The 14,479-nt window shown below is 35.2% G+C and overlaps 1 protein-coding gene across 2 annotated transcripts in view; it reads left to right on the forward strand.

The window, feature by feature from the left end:
* wnk4a (WNK lysine deficient protein kinase 4a) overlaps window positions 1-14,479 on the forward strand; it is a 63,831-nt gene that overhangs the window by 19,530 nt on the left and 29,822 nt on the right. For both annotated transcript variants that reach the window (XM_079594644.1, XM_079594645.1), the window contains 3 exons: window positions 10,283-10,455; window positions 10,550-10,770; window positions 11,721-11,878. In XM_079594644.1, the coding sequence (XP_079450770.1) occupies window positions 10,283-10,455; window positions 10,550-10,770; window positions 11,721-11,878 (552 nt within the window). The remainder of the gene's footprint in view (window positions 1-10,282; window positions 10,456-10,549; window positions 10,771-11,720; window positions 11,879-14,479) is intronic.

Below are 14,479 nucleotides of genomic sequence, written 5' to 3' on the forward strand. Positions count from 1 at the left end.
GTGGCGTTTAGATGAATATGCAAATACATGCTTCACATGCTTTTCTTTTAACAACGAAATAGACACACAGCAAAAATGACAGTGGTGAGAAAACAGCAGATTCTGATCATAGGTACGTTGATGTTTGCACAAGCTCTGCGATTCGGCACGTCACATTTATTTACCACTTTATACAATATATTTTGCATCAATTTGTAAAGCGCAACACGTACAGCATTAAACTTCCCAGTGTCTCTTTTAATTAGTGTCACATATTAATTTTCTGCTATAAAGTCAGTTTCCAGTGTGTTCATGTTTTCATGCAGACTGAACAGAAGAAATAAACTGGAGAAGGCGAAGCCACAGAGCCACACACACACACACACACACACACACACACACACACACACACACACACACACACACACACACACACACACCTATTATGTAATCGCAACGTACCAATGATAGTTTTAAGGTTTTTACCAGCCGGAGCTTGATTTTGTTCAAAATGTTGTCACACCAGTTTGTTCTTCGATATCACTTGAAGTATTCCAGGGTCTTTATAGTGCTGGTGGTCGGTGACATTGGCATATTCCTGCACGGCTTGTGTTCATCCTAATGAAGGTGCTGACAGGTGCGCTCTACTCATGTGGAGCTTTTTAACATCAACACTGCTTAGTTAACACACATGTGGAGCTGGCCAGAACATTTTCAGCCTGGATTTAATCACACACACTTCTGCAGACCCCCATGACCAGACCACAGTATAAGTTTCATAGAGTGGGATAGAGTAAAAGTCCCAAAAGCGTGAGCAATGTGGGACCAAGTTGTTCTGAGCTGAAACTACAACAGAAGCATCATGCCATCAGCAGACCCAGATGCAATCTGATGATTTTTTTCATGATTTTTCAGAGATATTTGATGAATGAACATGCAACCGGTGCAGTATGTGTTGAATTTAGTAAATGATGGCGTGCCAATTCCCTGTAGATAGATATTGTTACATTGTTATTATTAAATTATATTATGTCATTGACGCAATAGTAAAAACTATCAATTTTAAATGGATAGAATTACTATTATATTGATTCTGTGCTGACTGACATTTGCACATTTTAATAAGGGGTACACGGTGTTCAGTTATTATAATCGTTCTATTATTATATACACAATGTTCCACACTAATGTAACGGATGTCCTGCAACATGTCAGAGCGTATTACACCTGAACTAATGGCAGCCTGAGGACAGGGTGAGAAACATTTTACAAAAAGGAGGCGCAACAAGCATTATTTCATCTTTAATATTTACGTAAAAAACTTTCAACTAACTCATAATGTTCTCTCCAGCTTGAAATGTCAGGAAAATGAAGCATGGTGTCTGAGGATTTAAGTTTGTGCCGTGTATTTCATACAGATTTAGTGTTGGATGTGATTCAATAAATTGTAGCTTGGAGCCCCCGGAGCGTTTATATTAATTTTCATTATGATCTCCCTGCGTCGTCGTCGTCTTCTTCCAGTGCTGTTTACTGGCTGGAATTAATACATTTGTGTTGATGTTTCAGTGCTCTTTGGACCAAAGTTGTAATTTAACAAAAAGTCAAGTTTCTAAATACTCAAATGACTTTACTTGTAACTGAATTCAGGCAGAATATGACGTAACCCGAGGTTTGTAATGTATGTCAAAGGACTCAACATTCATTGTCTACAGATGTGCTCGGTGTCATTTACAAACCTGATGCAATATGCATGTGTTGATGGTTATAAGTCTGATCTGGTTATTCCATTAGCTGGTGGAGGTGTGTTTAATAGCAACTTGTGGCTGTGAGTTACGTAATTAATTCAGTAGTAGTAATAGTACACTGCAAAACTGATTTTGTTGCTCAATATTTTTGTCTTGTTTTCCAAAATATCTCAACATTTCTTCAAGATCAAGATACATTTATTTGAATAGCAAAATTAACATTTTATTTTGGGGCCCTATATTGACTTCCATAGTATGGAGAAATAATTCAATGGGGTTTGGTTACCTATATTCTTCAAAATATCTTCTTTTGTGTTCAGCAGAAGAACAAAATTAATTCAGGTTTGGAACAACTTGAGGGTGAGAAAATTATGACAGAATTTTCATTTCTAAACATGTATTAGAAAAACAATATTACTGGTGTGCATCTTGAGATAAAACAATGGCACTGACATATTTTAAGGTATGCCAGAGCAAAGTTGCGTTCAGTTAAAACAGCTCAAACATGCATTTCAGTCTTAAATGAGTAACATTATGACTTCACACGATCTAGAAAAAACACGTTCGTTGTAGTTCTTGGAAAGTGGATTCTGTTTAATCAAATATCTCCCTTTGCAGGTGACTTTGAGCTTTGCAACCTTGCAGATCTTTGTTTATGCTCAAACAGCAACATTACACACTAACTAAAGATGAACAAGTGAAAAAGCATAATAGGATCCCTTTAAGAAAGTTGAGATACTTGTACCGGAAAACCAGACAAAAATAAGAAAAGTAATAGTAATCCCTATTATTGTCATGGGCTGCGTCCCAATTCGCATACTATCCGTCCTAAATAGTATTCAAAAGTAGAATTAGTACGTCCCAAATCGTAGTATGTTGAAATAAGTGTTCCAAAGACACCCGGATGGTTTACTATTTCCGGTCAGAATCCGAAGAGCAGATCGACCCGTACGCTAACGGCTAATATTGCCCATAACCAATCGCGCGTTAGGCGAGGATTCGGTTAGAACTACAAACACGAGTGAAAAGTGTTTAAAAAACTACAGACATGGAGGACGCACGAGTTATGTAGAGAGGTTTAGATAAAGGGATTTGAGTGATTAATTATCAGTAACTACCTGACGAAAATTTATTTATTCAATGTTGTCCACATTATATTGCATCTGCAGCAGCATTGTGAACTTTCGTAAAGACACGTTTAGCCATTAACTTTTAAATGCATCCTTATATTCAAATTGCAAACACATGAGGAGAGTCTCTGCATGAAAGACCCACGACTGGCAGATGAACGTGCTACTACATTTCTCTCCGAAACGGTAGGAAATGAAATTCGATTGAATGGAGGATTTTAACTGTGACAAGATGATTGACAGGGCAGTTTACGGTGACCGGATGCACGCGACAGATCTGTCCGTTAAAGATGACGAAGTAGTATGTCTCAAAGCTTGCCTACTTTTTTTGCTACACACTCAAAAGTATATACTTTTTCTTCACAAAAAGAGTACATACTTTTAGGTCGTAGTATAAGTAGGCGAATTGGGACCCAGCCATGGATTCAATCACATCACGGCACGAGACAAGACAACTAGTGTGAGTACATCCTTACTTTCGGTTTTATGAAAGATTTGGGGATTTGATGTTTGAAAAATGACAGAAAATTCCTAGAATACGGTCTCTAACTTTCCTTCCAAAGTTACACTGGATTCTTCATGGCTTAGAGGTCTCTGGAATGAATGGATGTGGTTTGGCAGGAGTTCAGCTGAGGCCGGTGTTCTTGAAGCAGTGCATTCTGGTCTGGGCAGTTTGGAGTTAACCAGCGCTGGGAAACTGCTGGCCCGCACTGCTCTCGACCCCCAGCGGTGTGCTCTGATTGAACACACATGTGTTTCTGTACATTTGTTCTTCTGGATATTCAGGGATATAATAACACAATGAGGCAATTTATAATAAAATGCTATCCAAAAACTTACATCAGCATATCTTTCAATAGCAAACAGAAATACAAGAACACAGGATACTAAACTAAAGATTTTTTTTTTAATTGATAGTAACAGTTTATATAATAAAACTGAAATGGAAAAAAATATGAAAATAAAAACACTTCCAATTTGCATGAACACCAAATGCATTTGCATATGCTAACCAAGGGCTGGATTCATGAAACATTCTTAAAAATAAAATTCTTCTTGTTCTACAACTTAAGAACAAGTAAAAGTAAAATATCACAATATTAATCTTTTCTTATGACAAAACTTAAAGAGAATTTAAATTCTTTAGATAACTTGATTAAGTTAGAGCAAGCTTCAAATCCCCAAAAGTAAGTTGGGTTGTATCAAATTAATTGTTGTAATTAAGCATTAACCAACATAACCAACATAGATATTAATGCAACACCTGACATTTCATTCAAAATTCATTTTTTAGTTATTAATCTAATTCAAATGTTGTGTTTAGTGTAGGCCTAGGTATTTATTATACTAAATAATAGGCATATTGCAAAATACTGTCCATTTTAAGACAGACTCATTTAAAATAATTATTTTTAACTTGCATTATAAATGTCGCTGATTGCTGAACTCTGGTCAAGCCAGTAGCAGCAAAAAGCAACACCAACGCCGTTCATTTTATTCGTAAAAAATATTTGAGAACTTCTTAAATGTTAAGTTTTAACTTCTTAAATGTTAAGTTTTAACTTCTTAAACCTCTAAGGTTTCCAAAAGTTACACTTACAACTTTTCTTAACTTTTTTTCTTAAGAAGAGTTTCGTAAATCCCTCCCCGGAACTAATATTCTAATTCAAATATTGCATTTAGTGATATTTATTATATAAACTGCACATTACAGTAAGTGTCATGCAACATAGGTATGTTGCGTGCAGTTTGGTCAATCTGTGGCAACTAAAATCAGGTTCTGTCCTGTAAATAGTACCACACAACAATGATGCTTTCAATGTGCCAATAACAAAAAACACACAGCGAAACATTTTTCACAATGGCTGTCCCATATGCGTATACTCCTCTCGTTTTTGTCCAGCACAAAAGCGCTACCATATGGCGGAAAAGCCCTTAGGTTTCTTCTTTCAATCATGATAAGCCTGTAGAGGTTGTTATGTGTCATTTTGTAATCACTACCTCGCTGTGCCTTAGGCTGTCCTTAACTCAAGCTGCTGTTTCTAGACTGGTATAATCCTCCAGGATTGCCCCCGTTTGCGCCCACCGTGTATCAATCATGCTGTTCTAACATGTTTTAACTGTGCAGGTCCCAGGATGTTAATTTTAACCCTTTAGTGCAACCCTGCCCCTTCAGTAAATCACCAGTTCATGAAATACATTACTGTTGTACAAACAAGCTGTTCAAATAAAGCAACGAGCCACAAGAGACTGTGCCTTATAGAGATTGTACCTCTAATTTACTAAACTACACTCTGTAAACCCAAATAAGTTGGCAAAACTCAAAATATTTAATGCAATCAGTTGCCTCAACTTTTTAAAGTTATGTATTTCAAAGTTTAAGTATGCAGAACTGGCAGATTTTTAGTTTGTACTACTACTTATACATTTTAATTGTTCTTAACTTAAAATGTTTGAGTACAATAATTCATACATATAACTTAAAACTTCATGTAATCTCAATGTGAACACTTTCATTAGTATAAACTTAGCTAGCTTTAACAGTTTGCTAACATACTAATTTATTAACATGTTAACAATGGATGTTATTCAGAAGCACTTGCTGTATATATGAGTGCAACAATATAAAGGTATTATTTGCTCTCAAATCAAGCTCATGCACCACTTGTCACCATGATGGTAACTATCCTAAAACCAACATTAACAGAAATTATTCTAAATTAGCATAACAAAACATTAATCACTACTAAATCTCCCACTTAACATTAATATTGCACAAACAAAAAACATTATATTACACTTAATTTTAGCATTTACTCTCCCTTTCGAGTGCCATCGGCAAAGCATGCTGGGAAATAGACATCCCAGCCATTTCAGTTCAACTTAAGTTCGTCTAAATTAAAAGAATTAATTTCATAAACCTCAAAACAATTAAACAGTTCAGTTTACTTACAATATATCAGTTCTGTGAACTTGAAAGAAAAAGAAAGTGCTAAATACTCATAAAAGTTAATTTGACTGAACTAATTAGTTTAATTTAAGTTTGTCCTACTCAAACCAATTAATTATTTTGAGCGTTAGAGTTTACAGTTCAAACTATTCAACTTTTTTACAGCATAATCCATGAATACATTTGATGGTAATGTAATACATTCATTGTAATGTGATTGTCTTTATGGATGAGTCATTGAATCATTCACTCAATCAATTCATTCAAAACATGAATTCAGGAGCTAAAGCAAAAATGTTGCAATAAAGTCATCTCTTGAATGCGGACTACTGTGTTAGTAATTAGTTATCCGGGTTGCACACTGCTTAAGTAGGACTTAAAGACATCTTTATATGCAATAACACAAATATTTTTATTATCTTTGAAATATGGTTAAAGAGTGCTCCTGAATAATGAAAAGCATGGTAAACTAAAATATACTTTAATGTAATTTCTAATGAAGCTTGTATGTCATGTATTTAATTATATTTGTAATACGACATTTGTAATGAAGTTCCAATTTAGCACATTTAAAATATCATGTAATATATGTAGGCCTATATATAAAGTATGTTAGTCAACACATCAAAATAAGTGTACATCTTTAAAGGACAACAAAAGATTATTAAAGCATGATTATTTAAAATGTTCTTCAAGGTACACCTTTTATATTGAGATTTACAAAGTGGACCTTTTAAAATTGTACTTAAGTGTGTTAAAAAACAGTTATGAAAGCATTTATTTAGGTAATATTATCTGCACACTCTAAAAAATGCTGGGTTTCAACCCAATTTTGGGTAAAATATGGACAAACCCAGCCGTTGGGTTAAATTTTTACATTACATTTTTAACCCAACGGCTGGGTTTGTCCATATTTTACCCAAAATTGGGTTGAAACAACCCAGCATTTTTTAGAGTGCAAGTACAGTTTTAAAAAATATGCTTTTTAGATTTGAAGTACACTACAAGTGAGCATTCAATACAATTAAGTGCACTTCTTCAAGCGGTGCTGTGGTTGATTTTTCCTTTGACTTCACTCAGAAACATTTTTCGCTAACAGAGCAATTAGTAATTGGCAATAGTGTCTAAAATGTAAGGTACTCAATATTAACTTCTTGTTTGTGTACCAGTGGCTGAACTTACAGCTTGTCAAATGCAATATTTTTATGGAAAACTCCTGTTTTAGTGTTGCTTACTCTGGGTCGAGAGAGAGAGAGACGGACTTACAAGAAAAATGTCTCTGCTTTTAGAAGGCGATGGAAAGTCAAATGTATCTTTATGATATTTACATCTCCTGGAAAAAGGCTCTGGTTACCTAAATACGTGTTCGTGCACTTCTTCGTATAGGCTGTGCTGGTGAGTAAGACCTACGCGACTCCCCTGCACCTCCGCCAGTTTGTTTTCCCAGCACAGATATAGTCCTACAGAGTGTATTTGATGAGATAATGACATTAACTGTGCTAAAAACGTGCCTGTGTGAATGAGAAGGACTCAGATATGAGGCAGGTTATGGGGACAGAAGCTCAGTGTTGATTGTACACACACTCAAGTCTGAAAGGCAATCCATGTTGACTGAAAATGCAGAACTGATGTTTGGAGTCGCTAATAAGATTAGTGTCGTGTGTATGTATCATGTGTAAATGCATGTCTATGTTTGGCTGTGTTTTTGCAGTGGTTGTACTGTACTTCAGGTGAACTGACATAAAGTGTGAGTGAGTGAACTGAGGGACTCGATGTGTGTAAGACCAACAATGCTTGTCAATCATTTGGTGTCACAAAGCCTTGGGCCAAGTTTAGGGAAAGGGTTGGGAGAGATACTGTACATGTTTTAGCACGAATCAATAGGGGTGTAACAATATATTGTGTCACAATATATCGCAATACGAAACTGCAACAATATGTATGTATAGGTCACCCAAAATAAAAATGACTGTGTGAGAAAAATTCTAGTTTTCAGAGTTTTAGTGTCAGTACTACATTATACACTCTAAAAAATGCTGGGTTGTTTCAACCCAATGTTGGGTCAAATTGGACAAACCCAGCCGTTGGGTTACATTTTTAAATTACATTTTTAACCCAACGTTTGGGTTTGTCCATATTTGACCCAACATTGGGTTAAAACAACCCAGCATTTTTTAGAGTGTACATAAAGGTTTAGTAATGTTTTTTGTCATTTTTATTAGTAAAAAAAAAAATATGTCTCAGTTTTTTTTATTAATTTTTATTTCAGTTTTAGACTAAATTAACTAGGGAAATGTTTCCTTAGCAACTAGCTGAAATATTTCATGGACGTTGTTTATTTCAGTTAACATTTATTTTATTTCAACTAGCGATGTTTTTAAAAAATATGGTTTTAGTTTTCAGATATACAATGACTTAAATACACTTCTGAGCATGTTGTTATATTTAAATCACACAATATTTTGATATTTTTGGGGACATAAAATTAAATATGTCAGGGTGAAGCAACTGTCCTAAAATCACACTCTAAAAAAATGCTATCTGGGTCAAATATGGACTAACCTAACTGTTGGGTTAACATTTTTAATTAAAAAAAATTAACCCAACGGCTGGGTTTGTCCATATTTGACCCAAATTTGGGTTGAAACAACCCAGCATTTTTTAGAGTGCATGAAGAAAAAAAGACTCATTAAAAGAATATTGAACAGAAAATAGTTTGCCATAATTTTTTATTATCATTCCTAAGCTTTTGTTAAAATATTACAAATATTTGAAATAGATTGGCTGCCAAATCAAAGTCATATAGGGCAACCAACATAAATGAAAAAATATAGCAGGAAATGATGTCATAAAGAAGACCTCTTTCAGCCCTCATGACTCTGTGCCAAGGTCAATGAGTCTATTAAAATATCTAATAATTTGACCTTTTTATGAGGATAGTTCTGGTTGTAGGTAAAATTCCCCCAAAATTGTATTTCTGATTCAAAAAATGCAGGATATTTAAATAGGCCTGCTTTTTATCTTGTAATAATTATTAAAAGCAGTTATTACCCATTTTTTAGAGGCATTCGGTTGAATCTTTTCTTGAAAATTGTATAAATGGTTTCTTTTCTGTGAGAATATTTCTCCAGAGCACATTTTTAAGAACTTGACAGTACACAGTACATGATAGATTAATAAAGGTAGATTTATTTTTCTTGGACACTCTCATATGTCGTTCAACAAATTGTCTCATTTGTGTCTATTGTCATTTCTCCTAAGGACTCTTTATGAGAAGCATCTTTAAATACAGAGTTAAATGTAGATCTCGTCCTCCCTCTGCCTCTTTTTTATATCTGGTCACTCGAGACATAAACACACACTACTTTTCCCAGAACTCATTGAATGTAGGATTCATGGTGCTTGAGCTGGTGTCTCTGAGGAGTTTTCCATCCTCCTCACACGGCTGAGAGGCCCAGTCCAGCTAAATCAGGCCTTTCATAACCACCAGAGGACAGGAATGGCCTTGTTGCCAAGTCGTTGCTTGTTTGTAGTACAGTTTTTCAAAAACCTATGTTTAGAATGGGATCTAATTATGTGACATGGGGAAAATATGATTATGTTACTATTAAATATGATTATTTGTAAATATGATATTTACTTCATGTACATTTCTAGCGGTTGCAAGTGTCTTGCTGGTTCTAATCTGTTTTAATAGTTTTTTAAACACTAATCACAGGTTGTTATCTGTCAGAATATGCAGTGAATCATGCTTATTGAGGGAAGAATTTACGACACTTGAAACCTAAACTTAAATTTGTTTTTTGCCCAGGACATATTATGTTTTTTAAATCTTTCTTTAGTGTGTAATGTTGCTGTTTCAGAATGAAAAAGGTCTGCAGTCACAAAGTTATTCTCTATATCAGTGTCAGTGTTTCTGAACTCCCTGAAACGCCTCCATTGTAGTCTTGAGTTTTCTTCCGGTAACGAACACATCACAATATTCCTCATTTTAATAATTCATACGCAGAATAAAGAGGCGGGGCCTGGTTGAGTTAGTTAGTAGTGTGTTGAAACTGGCGGTTATGATAAGGGACGGGACAACTCCCAAACACGCTCGAAGCGCTCGACCAATCACAACACACTGGCCCAGCCGACCAATCAGAGCGCAGTGTGCTTTTCAGAAGGAGGGGCTTCATAGAGACAGGAACTAAACAGAGCGTTACTGACAGACTGTGAAGAGAGGAGCTGCAACAATGGAGAATATGGGGAAAATATATATATTTTTTAACATTCAAGCATGAAAACCTAATCTAGTAGAGCCCAGCAACAAAATTAAGACTTTGTAAAAGGGCGTAATAGGTCCTCTTTAAGACCTTTTAAGTCAGTAGTTCTCAGTCACTCGTTTTTTTCTTGAAACTTTCCGTGAAGTGTCCACTTGTTGTACAGTTAAGAATCATTATTTGTTCTGTTTCTTTTTGTTTTTCTACTCTTTACAGACTCGCAAACTGACCAAAGTGGAGCGGCAGCGCTTCAGTGAAGAGGTTGATATGCTCAAGGGTCTTCAGCACCCAAACATTGTGCGCTTTTATGACTCCTGGAAGTCCACTGTGAAAGGTCACAAGTGCATCCTGCTGGTCACCGAGCTCATGACTTCTGGCACTCTCAAAACGTGAGTTTGTCCTTCATCTCACAACCTCATATCATATTAATGCCTCTTTTTTTGCTGCTGAGGTAAACATTGTTATGCTTGCCAATTTTTCTAGGTATCTAAAGCGTTTTAAAGAGATGAAACCAAAGCTCTTACAGAGGTGGAGTCGTCAGATCCTTAAAGGACTTCACTTCCTGCACACTCGCACCCCTCCCATCATTCACAGGGACTTGAAGTGTGACAATATCTTCATCACAGGGCCCACCGGAAGCGTGAAGATCGGGGACCTTGGCCTGGCCACACTCAAGAGGGCAAGTTTTGCAAAGAGTGTAATAGGTAAGTCATTGGAAACTACTGTAGTTTCTCAGTAATGATTTATCTTACATCTTCTGAGATCTTCAACCTCACTATGTTTCAAGTGTCAAATTAAACATTAAATTCTATATTTGAAGTTTTCACCTTTAGCCACTATAGGAACTTTAAAAAAATGTTTCTCCTCTTGACTGTCCGTGCACTTTTTAAAAGTGTTAAGAAGCATAGTCAAGAAAATGTACTCTCTTTAAAGGAGAACTCCGGCGCAAAATGAACCTTTGGTCTAATTACACATTGTTACCTAGTCAACCGTTATCTGAGATTTGTTTTCATGATTATCGAATGTAAATAGTTTTATCTCTAAAAACAGTTTAGCCTATAACGCTAGTATAACGCTAGTATATGGGGCATTGAGTAATGACAAATAAAAATCGCTTGTTAATACCACTAACAAGGCTCAAAATAGCCCCACACTAACACGGTAGCATAATGAGGGTCCCTACATGCAAACCGAAGCATTGAGAACTTTGACAGTGTCCAGACAGTTTAATAAGAAGATATTTTATACATACAGTCAACTTCGCGAATACAGGCAGAAGACATCTTTGAAAAACAGTCTCTATCAATCGATCTACGAACCGCCGATCCAAATGCGCTGGACCATATGAGATTCTACACAGTTCAGCGCATTTGGATCGGCGGTTCGTAAAGATCATTTAATTAATCAATATTTTGTTAGTTGCACACAGTTTTTTTATATACTGTACTTTTAAGATTTGAAGTACACTACAAGTACACATTCAATACAATTAAGCACACTTCTCTTCACAAGGGTTCTGAGTGATTATAATATATATACATATGGTGGCATTCACATGGTACTGCAAGCTAACTGTGGTATTCCCATAAACACAGTATTACTATGGTACCGTTTTGTTAGTGACGTCTGAGCGTCCTCATATTGTGTTTTACAGGAACTCCAGAGTTCATGGCTCCAGAAATGTATGAGGAGAAGTACGACGAGGCGGTGGACGTCTACGCATTTGGCATGTGCATCTTGGAGATGACCACATCAGAATACCCGTACTCAGAGTGCCAGAACGCTGCCCAGATTTACCGCAAAGTTACCAGCGTGAGTTTCAACCTGCTTGTATTATAAATATACTTAATGCATTTATTTATTACTCAATAATTTAATAATTTAGGGGTTTGTCACAGAAAATATTGATACACTACTGTTCAAAAGTTTGGGGCGAGTACGATTTTCTTTTTAAAAGAAAGAAATTATTGTCACTTTTGATCAATGCAATGCATCCTTGCTGAATAAAAGTATTAAAGACATTTGTAATGTTGAAAAATATTTCTATTTTAAATAAATGCTGTTTTTGAACTTTCTGTTCATCAAAGAATCCTGAAAAAACTAAAAAAATTCCACAAAATTAAGCAGCACATCTGTTTTCAACATTGATAATAATAAATGTTTCTTGAGCAGCAAATCAGCATATTAGAATGGCTTCTGATAGATCATGTGACTGAAGACTATTTTAAAATATCGTCACATAGAAAATTTCACAATATTACTGTTTTTACTGTATTTCTGACCAAATAAATACAACTTTGGTCAACATTAAAAAATGTACCAACCACAAGCTTTTGAACGGTAGTGTATGTTATTAATTGTGAGATTGCGTTGAAATAGGTCCTATTATCATGCAGATGTGCTGCTTGCATTATTTTGCATAAGCATAAGTCCGTCCATTCAGTACGTCCCAGTTTAAACTCTCACACAGACAGTCTCTGAGAACTTAAACCCAGCCTGACAAGTGCAGTAAACATCCTCTCTTTATTCCCTTCTTCCCTTCTCGTCCTGCGTGTCCTCGTTTCCTAAAGAGCTTGCTGTGTGTCAGTGGCTGAAGACGCATGCTTCGGTTTGATTAGCGCTTCAGGCAGAGTTGTGAATACCCCCTGTCTGTATCCTGTTTGCACAAGCCCAGGACTCGTCTCACTCTCTATCGTTTGAGAAAGGCCCTACAGGTCACATGTGGACACAGAGAGGTCGACTCCGGTTAGATAACTTGTTGATACAGTTTATTCACTTGTCTGCCCCTTATTGCATTTGGAAAACTTTACCTCTAAATTACATCAACATGTTTACGGCATGGCTCAGATGTCTACTTGTAATTAATGTAATGTAAACCAATTTATTCAATAGAAAAACCTTTCTTAATATAACAGTTCAAATAAGGGAAACTTATTAAAGTTAGATTCACTCATAGTTTATAGGGGTGTAGCCAGCGGTACACACACTTCGGTAGGTATCGGTATTGAAGTCACGGTTCGGTAAAGCAGGAGTTAGAAAATGAAAAAAAAATTAAAAATTCTTTAATTAAATTTTTTTCTAACAAATGTGTATGTGTTTAAATAAATTCTATTATAAATAAAAAAATTAAAGGATAAAAAAATCTATCTTAGCTAATGTTGTAAACTATATGTGGAGCCCTTAAATACACATTACTATAATATTTAAGGTTACAATTAACAACAGAGCCCAAATTATTAAATTTAGTTGCTATTTATTTTCAGATATAATAATCAACACTCAAAAAGAACATGCAAAAGTTCATTTATTTCAGTAATTCGACTTAAAAGGTGAAACTAATATATTATATAGACTCATTACATGCAAAGTGAGATATTTCAAGCCATTATTTGTTATAATTTTGATGATTATGGCTTATGGATGTGATTGGATAACTGGACTAACCAGTGGACCAGTGGACAGTGGATGGTTTACAGCTTATGAAAACCCCAAATTCAAAATTAGAATATTGTGAAAAGGTTTTCATAAGCTGTAAGACATAATTATCAAAATTATAACAAATAAAAGCTTGAAATATCTCACTTTGCATGTAATGAGTGTATATATAATATATTAGTTTCACCTTTTAAGGTGAGTTACTGAAATAAATTAATTTTTGCACGATATTCTAATTATTCGAGTTTCACCTGTACTTATAAAGTATATTTTTTATACTAATTCATTTTTTGAAATATAATTATTTTACACAGTGTCATAAGTTGTTTTCAATTTTAATTAAACATGCATTAAACAATCAAGACATTATTAACAGGTTAAGTAAATATAATTAATAGGCTGATATAGTGCATATGAAACGCTTCTCTCCAGAGCTCATTTATCTAGCGAACTACTCTGCTGTAAAGGTAAAGGTAAATGCAATGCTATGAGATATTATTCTCAAGCTGTTTTATTGATATCTTTTTGCAGTTGAAACACTGGTTGAGATATGTAAACATATCAATCAATGGTCTCTTCTTCTTCTGCACTTTTTACTGGTATCAAACAGCGTTGCAATGTCGCGTGCGCCCCCTTCTGGATTGGAGTGTGCGACTGCACACACCGAACCGTGACGTATATGTGCCGTACGGTTCGGGATTAATACATGTACCAATACACCCCTAATAGTTTGTAGTTAAAAGTATTTTTACCTACATCAACAACCTTTTGTCGATTGAGACATGTTGTACTTCAACAGGCTTTTAGTAATGTTTTGATTTTGCATGTCAGAAAACAAGTTTATGATGTTTTTAAACTAATAGCTAAACTTTACGCGGATGACGCCAGTGGTTTTGGTTTATAGGTGTGTTAAATAACGTGTCTTGAAAGAACGAAACAAAGCCTGCTCTGAAAAGGTTGTTGAGTGTTAATGACAAA

This window comes from Phoxinus phoxinus (genome assembly GCF_949152265.1).
Source record: "Phoxinus phoxinus genome assembly, chromosome: 21".
Taxonomy (NCBI): Eukaryota; Metazoa; Chordata; class Actinopteri; order Cypriniformes; family Leuciscidae; genus Phoxinus; species Phoxinus phoxinus.